The sequence below is a fragment of the Pelodiscus sinensis genome, chromosome 3, assembly GCF_052426305.1.
Source record: "Pelodiscus sinensis isolate ZL-2025 chromosome 3, ASM5242630v1, whole genome shotgun sequence".
In the NCBI taxonomy this organism is placed as follows: Eukaryota; Metazoa; Chordata; order Testudines; family Trionychidae; genus Pelodiscus; species Pelodiscus sinensis.
In genome coordinates, this window is record NC_143054.1 from 42,134,133 (window position 1) to 42,155,385 (window position 21,253).

Sequence of the window (21,253 nt, forward strand, 5' to 3'; positions counted from 1 at the left end):
TCAGAGGCTGACATCCTACTCCCAAGTATCTAGAAGAAGGCTAGCCAGAAGCTAGCCTGCTTCTGATCACTAAAAACAATCTTGGACATTGGGTTGCTATATTTGTGTTATTCTAGACTATTACTATTTTATAGGTATGATAAAAAAAGGATTCTTTGAAGCGAAGGAGTGAAAACACTGACATTTATGAGATGGAGGAGCTGTGTGCCCATCAATTTGTTCCTAAAATTGCCTAGAGATATGAAAATAGAAGTTACCATTCTTTCAGGTTCAGAAAACCTCAGGCAATAGCCTCATTTAGTAACAGTTACCAAATCATGATATATGAAATATGGCAGTGTAACAATTATGTTTCATCTCACACCACTCTGAGATAATATTTTTGAAAAAACATTGATTTTGAAATGGGATCAATTGCACATTCACTATTGGAATTATAACATCATTATCTGGTATGGGCACAATCACTACAAGTCATAAGTTGCCACACACACATACCCAGCCACCCAGCCACTAATCAAGGATTCCATTCAGGCAATGAAATTTGCCCTTTCTCTTTTTGTGTTTCTCTTCATGAAACCTGACCTTTATGACTTTGCAAATATAATTCAAATAAGTTATGGTTGATTCAAGCTTATGATTAAAGCAAATGACATTTCATATTTTTCAGTTGTGCATGTAAATATTAGAATATGTCTTAAAATGACATTTGAACTATAAAATTTGTATAAATGTCTGTTTTAAATTTACTTGGTCAAGGAAGATAAGGTGTACATGTTTGTAAGTTCCTTAGACCTTCTTGTTAGTTTAAACTTATTCCACTCTCTCTATCTTTTCAGATACTTTTCTCTTTGTTTCTCTAAAAAAGCTACTTTCTACTACTGAATGGTGTTCTAACTATTTATAGGGAAAAGAAATAGGCTGCAAAAAATTCCCAGCTACCATCCATGTTATACTTTCAGCTACACTTTGAGTGTAGCAATAAATCAACAATAGAAAAAGACTGTTAAAAATAATACTTTTTTGTTGGCTCAATGAACCACTTACATGATGTTCTTGTAGAGGACTGATGAGTATTTGAATGCCAGTACTGCCTCAAGTGCTGCTAATTTGCATATAAGAAATTAACTTGTTTGCATCTATAAATGAACAACTCTTTAATAATATGAAATGAGAAAAAGTAGCAATATATTTTATAGTTTTCCCCTACATTATTTAGAATGTAGTTGTTTTTTGAAGTGTTCATTATAAATTGAAAATGAAATATTGATGCTTTACCAGGAGTTTCTTCAATAGCATAGAACAAATACATCTGATTTGATTATAACATGATATTATTGATCTAACTTTTTATCTTTAGTTATACTACTCTACAATGAGGACTGAAAACATTGCAGTCCAAGGTAGTAGTCTGGACTACTCAATAATGTAGGTATTTGTATGCAAGCAGGGAAAAAGATTCCCCTAGTTCATAGTGTGGACACATGCATCTAATAAATTATGTTCATGTATAAAATCATATACATTACTAATGGGTATCTTATGTACAATCAGATTTTCCCCCTATAACCTATTAAATAAAACATTTTAGGAAATGTAATATTGTAAGCATCATACAAACACACTGGTCTCTGAAGAAGTTTCTTCTAACAGATATATGCACTTTGGAGCAAAAATAGGCACATATATTAGCTTATTAGTAAAATTATTTGACAGAAAAAAAACATTATTCCCTTGATATAAGCACCTACTTATTCACTCTGCTCTTTCCACATCTTACAACAACTTGGTACATCACTACCCAAAACATTTTCAACCAGCTTCTTTTTTAAGAGTTGAGCACTATTAAAAACTCAGTCTTTGTAAACAGTACTGTGATGGTCTATCAGTTAACAACATTATCCTTAGACCAGTGATTCTCAACCTAAGGCACATGTCTTCAAGGCAATATATCAAAACATCTAGATATTTACCTAGTTTTAAAACAGGCAACGTAAAAATCACTAATGAAGTTAGTACTAACAAAAATGTAATTGACAATGGCTTATTTATATGTCTCCAGAGTTACACTGAAATATAAAAACTTAAAAAACATATGTAAGTTCAGCATTTATATTTCAATTGGTTTATTTTATAATTGTATGGTAAAACTGAGAAAATAAACAATATTTTGGGAATAGTGTGCCTGTGGCACTTGTTTTTTTATGTCTGATTTTGTAAGCAAGTAATTTTTAAGTTAAGTGAACATTGTGGATATGCAAAACAAAATCAGACTCCTAAATGGGGTACAGTAGTCTGTAAAGTTTGAGAGCCACTGCTTTCATCTATTAGGCAATGTGTTAAGCTTGCTAAGTATGTAGTTTTGTCTGGCTATGCCAGAAGGAGGAGAGGAGACATTTGATATGACATTAATCGGGCCATTATTAGATGTCTGACTACCCTGGGGAAAGACCTGTACAGTGCAGTTAACCCTCCCTTGTTTTCTCCAATAATTAACATTCTCCTTTTTTTCAACCCAGGTCCCTCCAGGTCCTTATAATCCAAAGGGGGGAGTATCCACCAACTTGCCCACCGTTTCCATCCAGATCCATCCAAAAAATCTATTGCTGGGATCTTACCAACTTCTGGTAAGGTGGACTATAATGATGGGGAATTGTTCCATGCATTCCAATCAGAGGAATCCCCAACTACTCTCAACTTACTCAACTATTGATCACCTCTTCTTAAATCCTTTTTCCAAGACATTTATCCAAGACATTGATCTGTGACATATGGTCTACCTCCCATCACATTCTGCATGAATAGGACCCACACAAACCTGCTGTGAGGAAGGCAACTCTCAACCCCCTTCCCCTCCAAAACCCCCACAACTGTACCTGGGCCAATATGGTAGAAAAGGGAAAAAAAATCCTTCTCAGACCCTCTCAATGGGGCAACTTTCATAATACCCACAGCAGCCATTATTCTGGTATATTTACCACCAGAAGTGGAGGGAGGGTGGGTGCTACCAACCCTGCTTTGTGAATCAGAATGTAGGGTCCTGGTTCAGGCTGACCTTTTAGAACTCCTCATTCCTGGCTGATGAGTCAGTCACTACGCTGGCTCCTTCTCCAGCACTTTTACATATTCCCCTCAAGCCATCAAATATATATATATATATATAGTTTTCAGGCCAGCCCAACAAACAACCCACCAATTTAAGATGTAAGATGGTGATTAGTCTCACGTAGTTTTCTTACAACAGCCAAAATAGTTATTGTTGGTACCAAAATGAATTTAATAAAGAAAATTAGGTGAAAATTGGATGCTATTGAAACATTTCAAGAGGGTTATATGTGTTCATATCTGTATCTGAGGCATGACTATATGATGATTAATGTAGCTTAACTATATAAAAACGTCTACTATTGAATTTTCCATCTGGAAATGTATGAAAAACATCAATAGCTATATTCTCAACTAAAGGTTCCATTGCTCTGTTACAATCTATCAATAAAAAAGAACACTATAATTTTCCAATATCTACTAAGCAATTATATATTTCATGAAAAATTATTTGTAAAATAAGAAGGGCACCTGTGCATGTGCTCAGTACAGCACAGGAAACAATAAATTAAATGTACAGTATATGGAATGTGCCAACAGTGCCCTGTTGATCAAATCCCACATTTCATTTACAAAGCACTTTTTCAGACATTAATATCCTCACACCATCACAAGTGCATTTAGCAGAATCATCTCTATTTTATTTCTAGATAAACTGAGGCAGAGGATGATCAAATGACTCCCTCAAGTTCATAGGAACAGTCAAACATCTGAGCCAGTGTAAACATTAGGGACAATATATTGATATTACAGAAGTAAATGGCAAAACACCTACTGACCTCAATAAGATCAAAATTGCACTTCAAGTGTTTATGACTATTGTGATGCCAAAGCCACACTGGTCTCTGAAGAAGTTAGCACAAATAACAGGAAGGCATAAGAAAGCAGGTCCTTACAACACATTTCATCTTAAACACTGAAACCTTACAGGAGTTCTGCTGTAAATATGGATTTCTTATATACACAACACAAAAAAATAGAGTTCTTTACCTCACTTTTAAATTGCCTTGTTGTGGCTGTCCATCATAAATTGACAAAATATCAAAATCTTCCTCGAGGGCAAAAGTGTGAAATGATAGTTGTATCCGGTTACGTTCTCCTGTGATAATGATCCATGTGCAGTTGGCATAATTGGGATAACCATGAGGAAATCCAGGACTTTCAATTGTACCATTTGGTCCCTGTACTAAACCTCCACAGTTCTGACCTGGAGAAGAAAAGGAATGAAATTATGTCATTTTTGTAATACTTTGCTGCTGCTTTTTACATTTGTTTTTAACAAATAGATATGCCTGAACTTAATTGTTTGATAAATAATCTTTTATATAACCACACCATCTTATCCTGTGGCCTTTTTTGAAATGCCATCATTGAGTATTGTGAGATACCCATAACTGTGCAGTTAATCGTTAATGCAGGTTTTAAGTCTTTAACTGAGTACCCAAATGCTAAGTTTAGTCACTACATCCGGTACCAAAGTTTGAATAATAAACTACGTTGTTTTTACAGTATTCATTTAAAGCTATAAACTTAGAGTTTGCATTATCATGGAAAACATTTGTTAACACTGAAAGCTAAAATATAAGCATATTTTCTGAATGACTTGCACTGAATATAAAGTCCTACATTTATACGGTAAATCACTGTATCTTACAAATACTTCAGAAAGTTTGTTTGTCCTGAAAGATGTCTGAAACAGTAAGAGTTAGAAACACCAAATTTTGCACGGATACTACTGATTTCCTAACTTAAATAACTAGATTGTTTATATCTTGAAATCAGGTCCCTTAGTTCACCCAGAGCCCCAATTGGGCCCAATTGAGCTTTTAGTAGCTCCTCATCATAGAAACACAAAATTTTACACAGATACCACTGATTTCCTAACTTAGATCACGGGATTGGTTATATCTCAGAATTAGTTCTCCCAGATGAGGGCCCCCAATGGGGCCACTAATTAGCTTTTAATAGCACCTGATGATAGGCATTTGCTGGACTCTTCTGTTAAGCATGTCACATAAACTGCAACTATGAGATTCTTTCCCTATGATAACAGAAAAAGTACTAGCTATGTTAATTTCTTAAAGTAATATATAAGAGAAAAGTATTTCCAATAAATATGCTATGTTAATGTCATTGACGTAGTTCATTCATCACACCTTTTAGTATATTTTCCCCAGGCGACACCGGATATTTCTGCTAGTACTACATATTTCATAATATATGCAATTCATAAAGAAAGGGTTAATTTTGTAAGATTTCCAAAATTAAGGATCTTATGTCCCTAGTTTTAGACTTAAGCCTCCTGCATATCTTTTTCAGGGTATGGCTCCTCCTTAATACAAAGTCATCAGCAAGTAGTCTTGATTTATTATGAACACTTCAGCTAACAGCTGAGCTTCTTTCATAAATCCTACATACTATAGAGATACTGAAGCTTAAGAATTACACTGAAGCTTAGAATTAAACTGCTTTAGTTTAATGAAATATTTGTCCAGGGAAAATTTTGAGGACATGTTGTGCACCACAGTGTTTGAATTCTTACACGTAGCTCAAGCAGTGTAAAAACCGATTTAATCTCACCATTTATTGTTACACCTAAAACAGAAAATTATTTTAGGCTACAGTTTTATTTAAATATCAGAGTATAAATCTGTTTTTAAAAACATGCTATCAAAGGCTTGTGGGATGTTTCTAAATCTTAATATAAGGATTTAATTAAAAAAAAGAATTTGCAGGTTAAAACTAAGTAGTAATATTTTCTACTACATTTTGTAACTCTAATTATTAGATATTAAAGCTCTGGGGATTTGATAGGTCATTATAATGAAAAGCTTTTGTAGTATATCTACTGATTGTTTCATATGAAGCCAATACAGAATTATTACACATTTATGAACAATGAATGCATCATATTACAAAACACAGCAATTTTTGGTTTTATACTTTTGAGTTTAATCTTCGAATGTTCTTACAAAACCTTTGATAATATATTGTATTCTTTCCCCAACAACTAGGGGAGAGGAAGGGAGGAATACCAGCAAGGAATTCCTGTGGTGTACAGGAACTTTCTCCACAAAGGAAGTCAGTATACGCACCTTGCTCCACCTGAGCACAGTGGGCATACCTGAGGAGAGAGAGAACATGGTAGACGAGACTGTATTAAAAGCAGCTTGGCAAGTGACCTAAGACTCTTACAGTTATAGCTTTTAACTCTCACATGGAAAAGTGTCTGGACTAGAATGTTAATTAAATTTGAAGATGCTGCTAACAAGGGTGCCATTTATGGGGACTAAAGGGTCAGTACCCCCTCCCCCCCGTCAGGGATGGAACTTCTGGATTTCATACTTAAGGTCTCCTTAAAGCTACATGCCCTGACTCTAGAGGTAGTTTAAAATGCAACAGAGTTTGAGCTGCTTGCAGCTTTGCCTTCGGGGCAGGGAGTTTGTTATAAAAAGAGGAGGTGGGTGATTTAAGAACAACAAAAGTCTGGGCATTCAAGTAATTGAAGGATTGTTAGATCATCATGAAAATGTTGCCTAATGCTCCACTGAAAAGATAGGGGGAACAAAAGAGCAGCAATGAGTGTTGTGCTGCTGGGATTTGCATTTGAATCACTGCTGTTAAATGTATAAATGTTCTTTAAAATGGGGTGAAGAGTAACTAATCCAAAGCTGACTGCAAAGTGTTACAAAGGGATCTCACAAAGTAATGCACATGGATAAATAGAACCCTAACTATAGATACTAAAAAGATGGGGTCTAAAATAGCAGTTACCACTCAAGAAAGATCTTAGAATCATTGTTTTCAGCGAACTATCCACATCTGTTCAATGTGCAGTGGCAGTCTAAAAACTAAAACACTAACAGAATATTGGGAATCAACAAGAAAGGAATAGCTACAACAAAATATCATATTGCCTCATACCTAAAGTCATTGTATGCACACATCTTGAATACTGTTTGCACATCTGGTCACCCCATCTAAAAAGATATCCTTTCTGTACCCACTGCAAATAAAATGCAACAGGAAGATTGGAGGGTAAGGAATAGCTTCCAGATGAGGACAGATTATCAAGACTAGACTTTTCAGCTTGGAAAAAATGGATTGAAAATGGGGGTTATGTTAGAGGTCTAGAAAATCAGAAATAGTGTGGAAAAATAGAATAAGGAAGTTATTCATTTCTTCACTAACATAGCACAAGAAGTTGACCCAATTACATTTTTTTAGGCAGAAGATTTAACACAAAAACATGAATTATTTTTTCATAGTCAACTCGTGGAACTCTCTCCCAGGAGATAGTGGAAAGGCCCAAACCACAACAAGGTTCCAATAAGAACAAACTAAGTTCAAGGTGAATAAGTCCATCAATGGCTACTAGCCAGAATGGTCAGGGATGGTGCCCCTAGCCTGTTTGCCAAAAGCTGGGAATAGGTGACAGGGGATGGATCAGAGGGTTGCCTCTTCTATTTATTCCTTCTGAAGCACCTGTCATTGGACACTATTGGAAAATGGGATACAAGGCTAGAAGGACTATTGCCATTCTGATGTTCTTATATAGAACTGAAATGTATCTGCCCCCTTTATATAATCTACCTGACTCTACTGAGATACAGTCCAGGAGTCCTGACGTGGTGTCTCTCTTTCCACAGAGTTAGTAACCAAGTAAGAATATACACTAAAATTTTAAGGCTAATCAGTATTCCTTAAATGACTTGACACGCAGAATATGTTAGTGTTGGAGCTGAGTGGCTCTCATATTTATTTATTTTTCTTTCTTTGATATAGGAATTAGAAACAGTGCTCATGTCAGATAATTGCTAAGTTGTCTGCCAAAAAGTATAATTTTTCAGTGCCTTAGTAGCCTCGATCAAAGTGATGTGTGTGGGGGAGTAGGACAGATGGAGTTGGCTCCCCCATGTTTGGTGCTTGGTTTGTACTGAGCGCACTCAGTGACACTGCTGAAGCCTCTATCCTCAGTCTGCCCTCGCCCCCTCCCCCATGCTCTCTCTTTTCTCCCCTGTCCCATCACAACATGAACAGGTCAGCACCCCTACCAAAAAGCTAAAATGGTGTTCTGGATTGCAAAAGTGGGAGAAATAACACAAAAGAATTTAAAGAGACTACCAATATGGGCAAAGAAAGAAAATACTATCAAAGAGCATAAGGCAGAAAGGGTGCAGCATATAGGGCCTTGTCCAGACTCAGGGGGTTTTTCGGGAAAAGTAGCCTTTTCCCGAAAAAACTTCCCCTGCATCCAGACTCAAGCCGCGTTCTTTCGAAATTATTTCGAAAGAACGCGGCTTTTCTTTCGATGGCGGTAAACCTCATTTCACGAGGAAGAACGCCTTCTTTCGAAAGTTCCTCTTTCGAAAGAAGGCGTTCTTCAATGTAAAGAGGCCGTCTTCGAAAGAGAGCATCCAGACTCGCTGGGTGCTCTGTTTCGAAAAAGCAGATTTCTCTTTCGAAAGATCCGCCTGCAGTCTAGACGCGATCTTTCGAAAGAGAGTCTTTCGAAAGATGCTTTCGAAAGAGCCTCTTTCGAAAGAAGCCTGCAGTCTAGACATAGCCTAGGTGGAGATGATACGTCTAAAAAAACTTGATTCCGATGTCATCCTCGGATAAGTACTTGATTTTCATGCTAAATCTCCCCCCCCCCCTTTTTAGTTTAACACTTGCAGAGTAATTTTAAGGCTGAACATCTGAGCTCTCATTAATGCAGACTCAAGTTACCCTGCAATCCCTGTCTTACTTATTAGTTTTTAAACCCTTTGCCTAAAATGCCTAACATTTTAAACCTTATGATGTTCAGAATAAAGCCTTAAAAAGTCCTAAAAACAGGATTAAGAAGATAAAGTAAAAATAAGCATTCTTTATTGTGTGAGGAATTCTAGTTACTCCTCCAAGTTTTTTTTTTCCCCCCTTCAATGTTTTTTTCCTGTCCACTGGTGTGAGACCCAACTTATCTCTCCTCATTGTTTGCAGCCTCTTCCTTTGTTAATTTTATTTTGGTTTTCCTGGTGTGTAATATCTTTCTAATTTTGATTTTGTCCATAAATGTGATCACTATTCAATCTGTATCAAAAACACCTACCAAAAGAGAACCGTAAAGGAGTCATGCCTAGAGAATCACTGAGGTTATAGAAATGCCCATGTGAAGAGAACTATGAAGGATCCAGCGTCAAGAAGTGCTTGCAGTCAATTACTTTTATTGTTATATATTTTAGTTTTTTTAATTGGTTGTTGAAAAAAAGAAACCTGTGGAAATCATAATTCTAGGTTACAGCTATGAAGAACATCAATGACTGAAGACCGGGAGATATTTAGAGAAGCTGTTCCATGGATCACCAGAAATGTTCTGCAAGCCCAGTTTGAGAACTGTGGCCCAAGGAAACTGACCTTTTATTTTAGTCTTGCATCTTGTCCCTACCCAGGTCAAGAATGTAACAGATTAGCAGAGCTAAACTGGGAAAATTACACAGGCACTGCCCATGTTGTATTTGTTTTATCAATAAAACATAAGTCAAACATTCAGAGCTGTCAAATTCTACACCTTTCCCAAGCAATAAATGAAGAGACTTATGGGACAGAGTTGAGAGAAAATTAGATCTCATCTGGCAACAAAATACAGCATAAAATAACACTGTTTTTGGCTGTAGAGTCACCATAAAACAACTAGAAACCACTGGTGAGATTAATTTACAATGCTCCATTTTGTTCTGGACATTTCAATACCAGTAAAATACTGATAAATTGGAGCGAATTTACAGAAGAACAAGTAGCACAATAAAACACTCTGAACAGATTGAAATGTAAATATTAAAGATCAAAAGGTTTAAACAATAATACTTAAGCAAAGGAGAAGGTAGGCTGACTAAAGGAAAAATATTCTAAAATGAGATATACTAACATAATTAGCAGATGCTTCAGAGTTTGTGTTAATTAAATCTGTATAAATCACATTACCAGAAGAAAATCTAGTCATTGTCAGGGGAATGCAATTGTAACCTAATAGGTCCATCATTAAATTCCATTATACTATTTTTAAAAAGTGCACTGTAGCTTGTATGGATGTGAAATGTGTTATTGGCGCATATATATGTCATCCCTATATAAAAATATAATACAAGGGAAGTCCTATGGCTGAAGATGAACATTATTAGAAATCTTTATAAGGATTTTCTCTACCAAATTCCTCATAATAATTCTACTTGTGTTACTTGAGACACACTAGTTTCCCTCTAATACCATGCTGCAATTCCTATCATCAACAGGGTCCTTGGAACTACAGAAGTCTGGGCTCACACAACAGTGTTTGTGAAGGACTCTTTATTCAGGAAAAGAAGTATAAGTTAAGCATCTAGGAAATGGGGATGCAATCTGTTTGCTCCTTGCCCCCGTCCCCCCCAAAAAAATCACACAAGTTTGAGTCAAGGCCTCATTTAAAACAAAAGTGTGTTTGTATAACTGGGTATGGAGTACATGTGAGAATGTGTGTATTCGTCAGCCCTTGTATTAATAATCCATGTGCTTTAATTAGGCTTCAGAGTAAATGTAAACCCTAGCTCTGCTGACCTTCACACAAGTATTCTTTGTAAAGGCAAGTAAAAGCATGTGGCATGTATTTTCAGGATCAGTGCCTTCCTTTGTAATTTTCCTCTTCTACTATTTACATTGTTCATTGTCACTTTCAGCAGTTGGTCACTATTAAAGTGTTTGAATATCTCTTGTTAGAAATAATTAGTGATTCATAATACCACAAAACTATACCAAATCATTAAGTTCAGACTGAAAATTAACTTTAGAACAGGTTTTTAAAACCAAAGGCAAATTTAAACAAAAACTATCAAAAACAAGCACTGAAGAATTCTATCCCAATCAAAGTCAACAGTCCACAGGAAAAACCCTCAATACCAGCCTTCAAAACCCAGGGCTAAAAAGATGAGCAATATTTTTAAAAATCTAAAAATAAGTTGACTAAGTTGCTCAAGTATTAATGTATTTCCATAATAATAAAATATAAAATAAAGAGAGATACATTTTACACTACTAGCCAAACACTTCAAACTAGATTTTGATACTATTCAGTGTAAGCATGGGTGTCGTATAAGCCTATCAAAAATAATGACCCAGCTTATAGGGTAAGGTGCTACTCAATGAGAGATTGGGTATCAGTAAATTTAAAAGTTGTCAGAGTGAATGTGGAATGAGTCAGAATTGTTTACAGTACTTTCTGCTGTCAAAAAAGGAATTAAAAAGAATTGAGACATTTAAAGTCTTACTCATTTAAAATGCTTGTAAAGAAGGGGAAATGTAACTTACTAGCCTAAGTAAATTCAAACTCCTACTCAATCATTTCTATTCAAGTTACCATGTAAAAAGAAATTATCTCCACCTCTGCAGTTATTCTCAGAATTATTTTTATTGTTTTTAGAAATGTCAATAAAACTACACAACTAATATAAAACAGAATTTCTAATATATCAAAATAAGTAACGATTAACAGGAAGTGTAGGGAAATGATGTTCCAAAATGCAGCAAAGATATTAAGCTTGAGCCTCAGATAATACCTGAAATCACCATCAGTTCAAAGTTCAGCATGTATTATTCCTCACAAAGCAGCAGTTTGCTCCATGTTTCTTTGTACCAAGGAACCCTTCTGGCAGCGTGGATACTTTTTTTTAATTCTAATTAATTTTATACTATATTTATTATCAATATTCATCAATTTTGTTGCTACAGTTGACTGGAAAATTTTGAGAAAACACATGGGAAAATTGACCTGTTTTTCCCCAGTATAGATATTTATTATTCATATAAGAAAGCTGAAATGTGTCACCATAAATGAAGATTGTTTAATGTCAGATGGCTATATCATTTATCACACCCAAAAGCATTGTACAAACTAAGGGTACGTCTAAACTACATGCCTCTGTCGGCAGAGGCATGTAGATTTGTTTGTTCAGCAAAGGCAAATGAAGCCGAGATTTAAATGATCACAGCTTCATTTACATTTACATGGCTGCCGTGCTGAGCCGAGGAATAACGGGGCTGCCGACAAAGGGCTTTGATGTCAACGGGGGAACGTCCAGACTAGCACACGAGCCGACAAACAGCTGATCAGCTGTTTGTCGGCTCAGCGCGGCAGCCATGTAAATGTAAATGAAGCCGCGATCATTTAAATTGCGGCTTCATTTGCCTTTGCCTATGTGTCTAATCTACATGCCTCTGCCAACAGAGGCATGTAGTCTAGACACAGCCTAAGAGCCCATACATGCAGAGACAAACACATTTTACTTTGGGAATGTGAGTACCACAATACTATCGCCATCTCCTATAATATTTTTTTCCTATTTAAGTAATTTAGAGTTTCTGATGAAAAGACACTCCTCTGTTTAAGGCATAGGATTTAGATTTAGGAGATCATATAAGATGATAATAAGAGATATCTGTATTCATTTGGGTATTAGATATAACTGTCATTTTGTTGATTGCTGGCTAAAGGGTAGCTAAGAAGTAAATCCGCCATAATTGGCTTTGGTCCACAGGAATCTGAGGCAGTGGTTGTAGAAAGCCCTAATTGCTTATGCTCAGACATTATAGGTGTTAATTCTTTTAATAATTTACATACAGTAATATATCAGGAATTGGGTATTGTGGGGAAAAATAAACTCAGTTTGTATCCAAAGGGGCATTTAGGACAGAAGTGTTAAAACGTGTAAAGATGGTTAAAAGAGGATTGTCTAGTTAGAGGCTATGTGTACACTACCAAGTTATTTTGAAATAATAACTCCCAAAATAACTGGTTTGTAATAAGCTTATTCCTCTTCACTAGCAGGAGTTATTCTTTTGAAGTAACAAGCCCATTACCTCCATCACTGGAGATATTTAAGAGCAGGTTAGACAGACACCTGCCAGGGATGATCTATACAGTACTTGGTCCTGGCATGAAGCAGGGGACTGGACTCAATGACCTCTTGAGGTCCCTTCCAGTTCTATGATTCTATGAAAATAAGAGGAGTTATTTTGAAATAACTCCCCAACGTAGACACACCCAAACATAAAAGTACTGAATGGTTGGGGTGGGTCAGACTGGATGACAAATTCTGCAGTCTGCCCCACCCATCACCAATGGTAGGGTTGGGAATACCTGGAACAATGGAGGTCTACCTAAACATTAGCTTTTTCTTAAAAGTTTAAGTATAACATTATGTGGCTATGTCTTTTGTTATTTCATTCTTCTTCTCCCTTGCATTCCTATGGATTAATAAATAATTTATTTTGTTTTGTTTTTGCCAGGGGCAAAATCCAGCTGGACCCTGCTGACAATTCACCATTGGTGAAATAAAGGTGAACTTCAGAATTCTATCATGGGAGAAGTGCAGGTGTGGATCTTTCCCATGGAAAGGGTACCAATGGAAAGGCTGACTATGAGGAGTCAGAGGCCCAGATCCAGATTTTGGATCTATAAAATTAAGTCCTCTTTTGCTGTTCTAAATAACTTTAGTGAATCCGTTAGGAACACCAGAGGCATCCCAAAATTAAGGTAATACAAACTGAATCCTAGATTCCCTGTGCCTCATGTGTCTTATCAGTAAATTACCAAGTGATGAGCATAAACGGAAAAAATTCCTACATTTGTCAACAGCTGTGTCTCCATAGGATCTGTAATATCTGTATACACAAAAAAGGAAATAACTTTAATAATCATGCTGTGTGTGATAATAAAAAACAACCACTACCTTACCCACTCTAGTCATATAATTGGATATTTGAAGTAACATTTTTAAAGACATATTTTTTGTGGGACGTGCCATGAAAGTAGAGTTTTGAATAGTGTATACATGTTAAGCTAAGGAAATAAATCCATACAAAGGAGGAGTGCCTCCCTTATAACCTTTAGAATAGAATGGAAGATACTTTCTGCAATTGAGAGGCCCTCCTCAAATTCATGGTACCCCACTCTGTCTGACAATGAGCAAGGTTATGAAGAAGGGTTTCCACCTCTCAGGTGAATGCTATAATAATTTTACCACAGAGTGGTTCTCACGCGCTTACTGGACCAGTTAATTACATAATGAAGTATTAAAGTGGAACAACTTCAAAAAGACCAGTTAAGGGAGACCAAATTCAAATACCCCATGGCTCAATGGGGAGACTGCTGATTTTAAATATAGCAGATTCTTGTTAAAAACCCTTCTTCCCAAAGAGAGGGGGTTTCCTATGTCCTAGGTGACTATATTGGACTCAACATTTTAAAGGGAGGGGTGTTTTCATTTCCTGTTGTCTGTTTCACATGATACTTAAAGTCACTGGATAAGAAAAACTGGATAGCAGGTCACCCATTTCCAATGTAGCTAACCTAACCACCATGCTCACAGACAGCCTCTCATGCTGGCACTATGACCATATAGTTATTGGCATACAGTTGAAAGATTTCAGTAGGACAGACATAGGGACCAGGCATCAGAATATAACTCAGTGTTTAGAATAATCTCCTGAAATATGTCAGTTCCATGTTCAGATTCCCCCTTCTTAGAAGAGAGAGGGAAGAACTGGACCCTGGGCTAGGATGATCAGATAGCAAGTATGAAAAATGAGGTGGGAGGGAATGAAGGAAAGAGATCTAGTTGCTTATATAAGAAAAAGCCCCTAACATTGGGATGGTCTGGTTAAAAAACTATCATGTGTCCTATGGGCTTGCTATTTTGAAATAAATAACTCTTCTTGTGAAGAGGAGTATGTTTATTTTTAAATAACTCCTAAAATAACTATTTCAAAGTAACTCCCCAGTGTAGAATAGTGATAGAGATGTAGCCGTGTTAGTCTGGGGTAGCTGAAGCAAAATGCAGGACAATGTAGCACTTTAAAGACTAACAAGATGGTTTATTAGATGATGAACTTTCGTGGGCCAGACCCACTTCCTCAGGTCCCCAGTGTAGACATTCCCTCACTGTTTCTCCCTTTCTCCAAGGCTAATAAAATAGATCCATCTATAAAACATTTTAAATCCAAAAACCTAATTTTTAGCCTCAGGACATATTTACATTGATTATGTTGGTTAATCACAAAACCTACTGCACTCAGAGTCTCAGATTAATGATTTAAGAGCCAGATTCCTGCTATTTGCAAGGTTATGATGTATATATGAACTTGTACCTAGGACCAATTCAAATAACCTTTTAAAAGGTTAGAGATGAATATTACTATGCTGCAAATAATCCTGAAACCAATGTTGCTGTACTTTTAGTTCTGCTGTGTACCAAGGCAAAAATCTCAATTGCTAGTGTATGGTATTTATACTCTATTTTTCAATGAAGTTCTTAGTGTTGAAATATATTATACATCAGGCCGATTGGGGTGCCACTATAATTGAAGAAAAAAAGTATTTCATGTTCCCTTTTTACACAGAAAGATCCAAGAGAACAACAAATCAGTATTCACAAATATTAATATGGAAATAAAACATAGCAAAATGTGTTTTCCTGAAGGAACACATTTTTAAAAAATGGAGGGTTTTATAATACTTTTTAAAAATCCTTACTCTAACACCATCAGTTCAGTGTCACTAGCTAGTAGCGGCAAAAATAAAATCACCATAATCTCTCTCTCAAGGCTATGGCTCGTCAACCCTTGCTTCTGACAAAAAACCACATGCCTACTTCAAAATATCTGGTCTATGTGGAATTGTATTATCCTTCCTCCCTTCAACATAATGACGACAATATATCAAAGCAGAGCTTTTTGAACTCTCTCTGTAATACTGTTTTTGCATCAATTCAGTCCTGCTTGGAATTCATCAAGAAGAAAGAGGATGAACTTATTAAAGAGAGAGATACTTAAACTACAAACCTGCTTATTATCTGTTCTATAGGTAAGAGGAAGAAGTAGGCCAACATAAAGTCCCGTTATAGAAAACAAGGGGACCTATAATAAGACATTATTGGTTAATGAGAGTCAACTTTTAGTTTTAAAAGACATAAAACCTTTGTTTAACCATCTGACTGAAGAGAGACTGTTGTTATGGATAGCAATCTTTTGGGGGGGTTTAACGAACAAAAAAAGTTAACGAAAACATTAAATATAATGAATAGTGTTATGGTTTCTTAGCAATCATTAGGTGGACAGAAGCACCAACAGCCTCCACTGTGCAAGATGGGAGATGGTCTAGCTCCATGCTCTCAGAAGGGGCAGGCCCTCAGGTGAAAGGAGCGGGGCTGTGCTGGGACAGCCAGCCCTTCACACCGCCCAGAGCACAGTGCACCTCCCCCAACTTCAGAGACACCCAGAGGGCACAGTGCAGTGCTCCTGTCAGTGATTTAAAGGGCCCAGGGCTTTGAATGACATTGCTGTCACCGCAACAACAGTGGCGGCTAGAAGCCCAAGCCCCTTTAAATTGTTGGGCCATAGGGCAACTCCCCGCTTTGCTCTCCCCTCCCTCCCCCCGCACCGTTCAGCACCCCCCTTGACAGGCTTGTATGTGAAACTGGAGAAACAGGAGAAAGTAACACCAACATAACAAAGGCAAATGGAAGAGATGCCCTTTATTTCACTGTTTGCAATGCACCTAATCTTTTTCTACTTGCATAATTTTAATTTAAAAGTAATTCCACTGTTGCCAAGCATATGTGAAAGGACAATAATTTCGTTTAACTTCTATTTTTAATCTTTATCAAGGCTCCTGAAATGCCCAAGATAGCATTTCTTCACCAAAGTCTGATTACAGCCAGTAAGGTTGCTCTGACTTTCATGGTCTTATTACTGACCCTTTCCAGGGGGGTAAACCACTGCAGTGATATCCCTGCTTGCATATCAGGATCTTACAAAAAAGTTGCTTTTTATCATCAGTGCACTGGTTGTCTGAATTATGAGAGTGAGAGCCATAGTATATTAGAGTTCAAGTAGCTAGGTTTTAAAGTATTATTAAAATGGCTTCTTATCTGACAAAAATACAAGACTTAAAACAAGAAAAATCTATTAGTAATATCATAATTACTTTCTGCCTTCTATTTCCTCTCTCCTTCTGTTGTCTCCTCTGTTATCTGCTCATTTTCATATAGCTTTTTGTATCCAGCGGGCATGTAAGTGTTGGTACACCATTGGAGTCCTTGGGTTTGACTCAGGAATCAATCCAGGAAATATTCTAAGGCTTTTCTAGTTCAACATTATAGTGACTCCTTTACCTTTCTGGTAAACCTCTCTTTCCTCTCTTATTAGCTACTACATATGCTGTGCAAGAAAGTGGATAAGAAGCATCTTCCCAAGTAGATTTGAAAATGCCCTGCTGATTACTTAATGGGTGGCATTCATTCCTAAAGACTGTATTGAATAACATTTTAAATGGTTAAAAGATAAAAGAAAAATCATATTTTGAGGTTAAAAATTGTATCTTCATTGTATATTTCAGTGTAGCAATAGAGAATTTTGGTATTTTCATCACAAGTTGTTATTTTATGCAAGTAACTGCAACAGATCACATATTGCAATATATCCTCAATTGCTATGCAATGCAGAGGCATCAGGAACCTCTTCCAATTTTTTAAAAGGTGCTGCATATAAACATGGATTAGGATTGTGGGGTCTCTATTTGGAGGGACTATTGACAAGAGTTCAGCAAATCATTGACTCTTTGGTAGAAGACAACCTTCAATGGTCAGGTGAAGGGTTTTTGTTCCCTAGATATCCATTGGCCCTCTGACTGTCAACACATTCTCATTAGCAAACAATACAGGTAAAAATAGTAGTGAACGTAACAGCAGTTGCTGGGATGTTCTAATCAAATCAAAAACAGATCTGAAACTTCACTAACCAATGAGAAGTTTTCTTCATGAAGACCCTCACCCACTCAAGGGTTTTAAGCTCCCTGAATGCCGAGTTTCTTCTCAGTTAGAGAGTTGGTTTTTGGAAATCTTAAGTTCAACTCCTTGCCCAGACATTGATGTGGCCTATGTAATAATTTTAGTACTATATTTTCTTTGTGTAAAATGAGAGAAACAATATTTACATATTATATAGGCCTGTTGTAAGTAGTATTATTTCCAACATGAATATGTAGTGGGAGCTGCATATTATTCATACTTATAATTAGCTATCTTTGTTTTTTGTATTTGTGAAGCAGTTTGCTTCACAGCTAAATTAGGGCTGCTCCCTCAGATGCTGCAATGAGTCAATCCTTAGGCATGCAGCAGAAGCCTATTACTCAAGAAAGCCTAGATCAGATGATGCCAGCCTCTAATATTTCCACAGCCCCAGCTGCAGATCAGTCTGAGTAACAATCCTACCCAGCCAAAAAACTTACTGTTGCCTCACAGTACACCAGAACTAGTGATTTTCATCCACTATCTGCCTTGCCTGTATCCTGTCCATGCCTTTCACTAATCTCATTCCTGACCCACTCAGCCCTGTTTCCACTTACTGATTCCCATCCCACACACTCAGACTCAGATTACCAAATTTAAACTTTTGGCATATATCTGGACTCTAAACCAGGTAATCCTCACGTGATCCCTCCCCTGTCACCCACTTCCAGAGAAACAGAGTCTAGGGATACCATTCCTACCCATTCTGGCTAATAGTCATTGAGGGACCTAACCTCCACGAATCTATCTAGCTCTTTTCTGAACCCTGTTAAAGTTCTAGCCTTCACCACGTCCGCTAGCAAGGAGTTCCACAGGTTGACTGTGCATGGAGTGCAGAAAAACTTCCTTTTGTTTGTTTTAAACCTGCTGCCTATTAATTTCATTTGGTGACCACTACTTCTTTTATTGTGGAAATAAATAAATAACATTTCCTTATTAACTTTTTCCACACCAGTCATGATTTCACAGACCTCTATCATATCCCCCCTTCATCTCCTCTTTTCTAAGCTGAAAAGTCGAAGTCTCTGTAATCCCTCTACATATGGGGCCCGTTCCAAACCCCTAATCATTTTTGTTGCCCTTTTCTGAACCTTTTCCAACGCCAATATATCTTTTTTGAGATGAGGCAACCACATCTGTACGCAGTATTCAAGATGTGAGCATACTATGGTTTTATTCAGAGGCAATAAGATATTTTCTATCTTAATCTCTATTCCTTTTTTACTGACTCCAAACATTCTATTTGCTTTTTTGACTGCTGCAGCACACTGAGGGGATGTTGTCAGAAAACTAGCCTCAATTACTCCAAGATCTTTCTCTTGAGTAGTTGTAACCAAATTAGACCCTATCATATTGTATATTTAGTTAAGATTATTTTTTCCAATGTGCATTACTTTACATTTATCAACATTGAATTTCAAACCCTACATCTTGCTGAAATCTGTGCTCCAACTACTAGGCCTGTCTACTGGGGACAGTGCCTTTCAATATTTTCAAGAGGGCACGTTCCTCCATCTAGTGCAGAAATCATGGATGTTGGGGGCATCCCCCCCAAACCTGAATAAGGTCCATGATCTCTACCCTGGACCAGGAAGGCACCCACTTTCTCCAGGGCCTGGCAAGCTCCTACGAGCTGGCAGACTGCTCCTGGGGAGCAGTGGAGGGCTGGCTGCCAGTGGTTTGCTGGCTCATGTTTTGGTGCCACTGGCTCTGAGCTGGCAGGCTAGGAGCTGGCACAGCACTGTGGCCAGAGTCTATCCCTTTAAGGGCTCCATGGAGGGATGGAGGGAGAGGAGTGTTCTTGGTTGAGGCTGGAGTGGCCACCAGGGCACCCAGGGAAGGCTGGAGGACCCCCATTTTGAAATAAATGTCTATACAGCACTTATTTAGAAATAGCAATTTCAAAATTGGTGTTATTCCTCATGAAATGAGGTTTACCAATTTTGATTTAATTTCAAAATAACGCAATGGCTGTGTAGACGCTAGGATAGTTATTTCGAAATAACAGCTGTTACTTCGAAATAACTTTGCTGTGTAGACATACCCTCTCTGCCTAGAATACTCTTCAAAAGAATTCAAATTAAACATACCAATAATTTTAACCATAGGAAATGTTACAACTTCAGCATATATTTTCTAAGATGTAATGTCTTATACGGTTTTACCTGGATTAAAAGTATGGCCTTTTATTGGATAATCAAATGGAATGGTAACTGTCAACTATATCAACTGTTTTCACAAATGTGCTCAAGCTGACATTGTCGGCAAACAACAACATATAACATATGACCTCAGTCTTGAACAACGCAATTCTATATATAGCCACAAAAACAATTCTAACATCATAATCATAAAGCAGCGCTGTAGCCATCATGAACAGAACAGATCATGATAATGACAACTTACCAATAACAGATTCTACAAGCTCTCTCCTGTGATCCCACTGTAGAATACCAAAAATAACCCCCAAAAAACCCTGAAACATGAAGGTCCCTGATGCTGCTCCGGGCTAGATTTATACTAACCCCCCTCCCCATCCAGACACACAATCCCCAACCAGGAGTTTTCTATATGCTACCCAAGATACACAAACCTGGAAATCCCAGATGACCCCTCATCTCAACCATCGGCACACTTACAACAGGATTATCTGGCTATATTGACTCTCTCCTCAGACCCTATGCCACCAGCACTCCTAGCTACTTTTGTGACACCACTGACTTCCTGAGGAATCTACAAAATGTCAGTAATCTACCTGAAAACACCATCCTGGTCACCATGGATGTAGAAGCCCTATACACCAATGTTCCACACAAAGACGGATTACAGGCTATCAGAAACAACATCACTGATGGCAGCATTGCTCAGCTAGTTACAGAACTCTGCAACTTTGTCCTCTTCCACAAGTACTTCCAACTGGGACACAATTTGTATCTTCAAGTCAGCAGCATAGCCATGGGCACGCACATGGCACCACAATATGCCAACATCTTTATGGCTGACCTTGAACAATGTTTCCCTAATGCCTTTACTCTATTTACGTTACACGGATGACAACTTCATCATATGGACCTATGGGAAAGAGACCCCTGAAGGATTTTCACAAGGATTTCAACAACTTCCACCTCATCATCAACCTCAGCCTGGATCAGTCCACACAAGCAATCCACTTCCCTGACACAACAGTATAATTAAACGATGGACAAATTTCTACTACCATATACCAGAAACACACTGACCGCTACAATTACCTTCATGCCTTCTATTCCAGACACATTTCTCAATCTATTATA

General features: G+C 37.3%; 1 protein-coding gene across 1 annotated transcript in view; it reads right to left on the reverse strand.

The window, feature by feature from the left end:
* The window catches only part of CSMD1 (CUB and Sushi multiple domains 1), a 1,868,278-nt gene that overhangs the window by 1,558,959 nt on the left and 288,066 nt on the right, over positions 1 to 21,253 (reverse strand). The window contains exon 2 of the mRNA XM_006137767.5: positions 4,096 to 4,312. Coding sequence (XP_006137829.3) covers positions 4,096 to 4,312 — 217 coding nt within the window. The remainder of the gene's footprint in view (positions 1 to 4,095; positions 4,313 to 21,253) is intronic.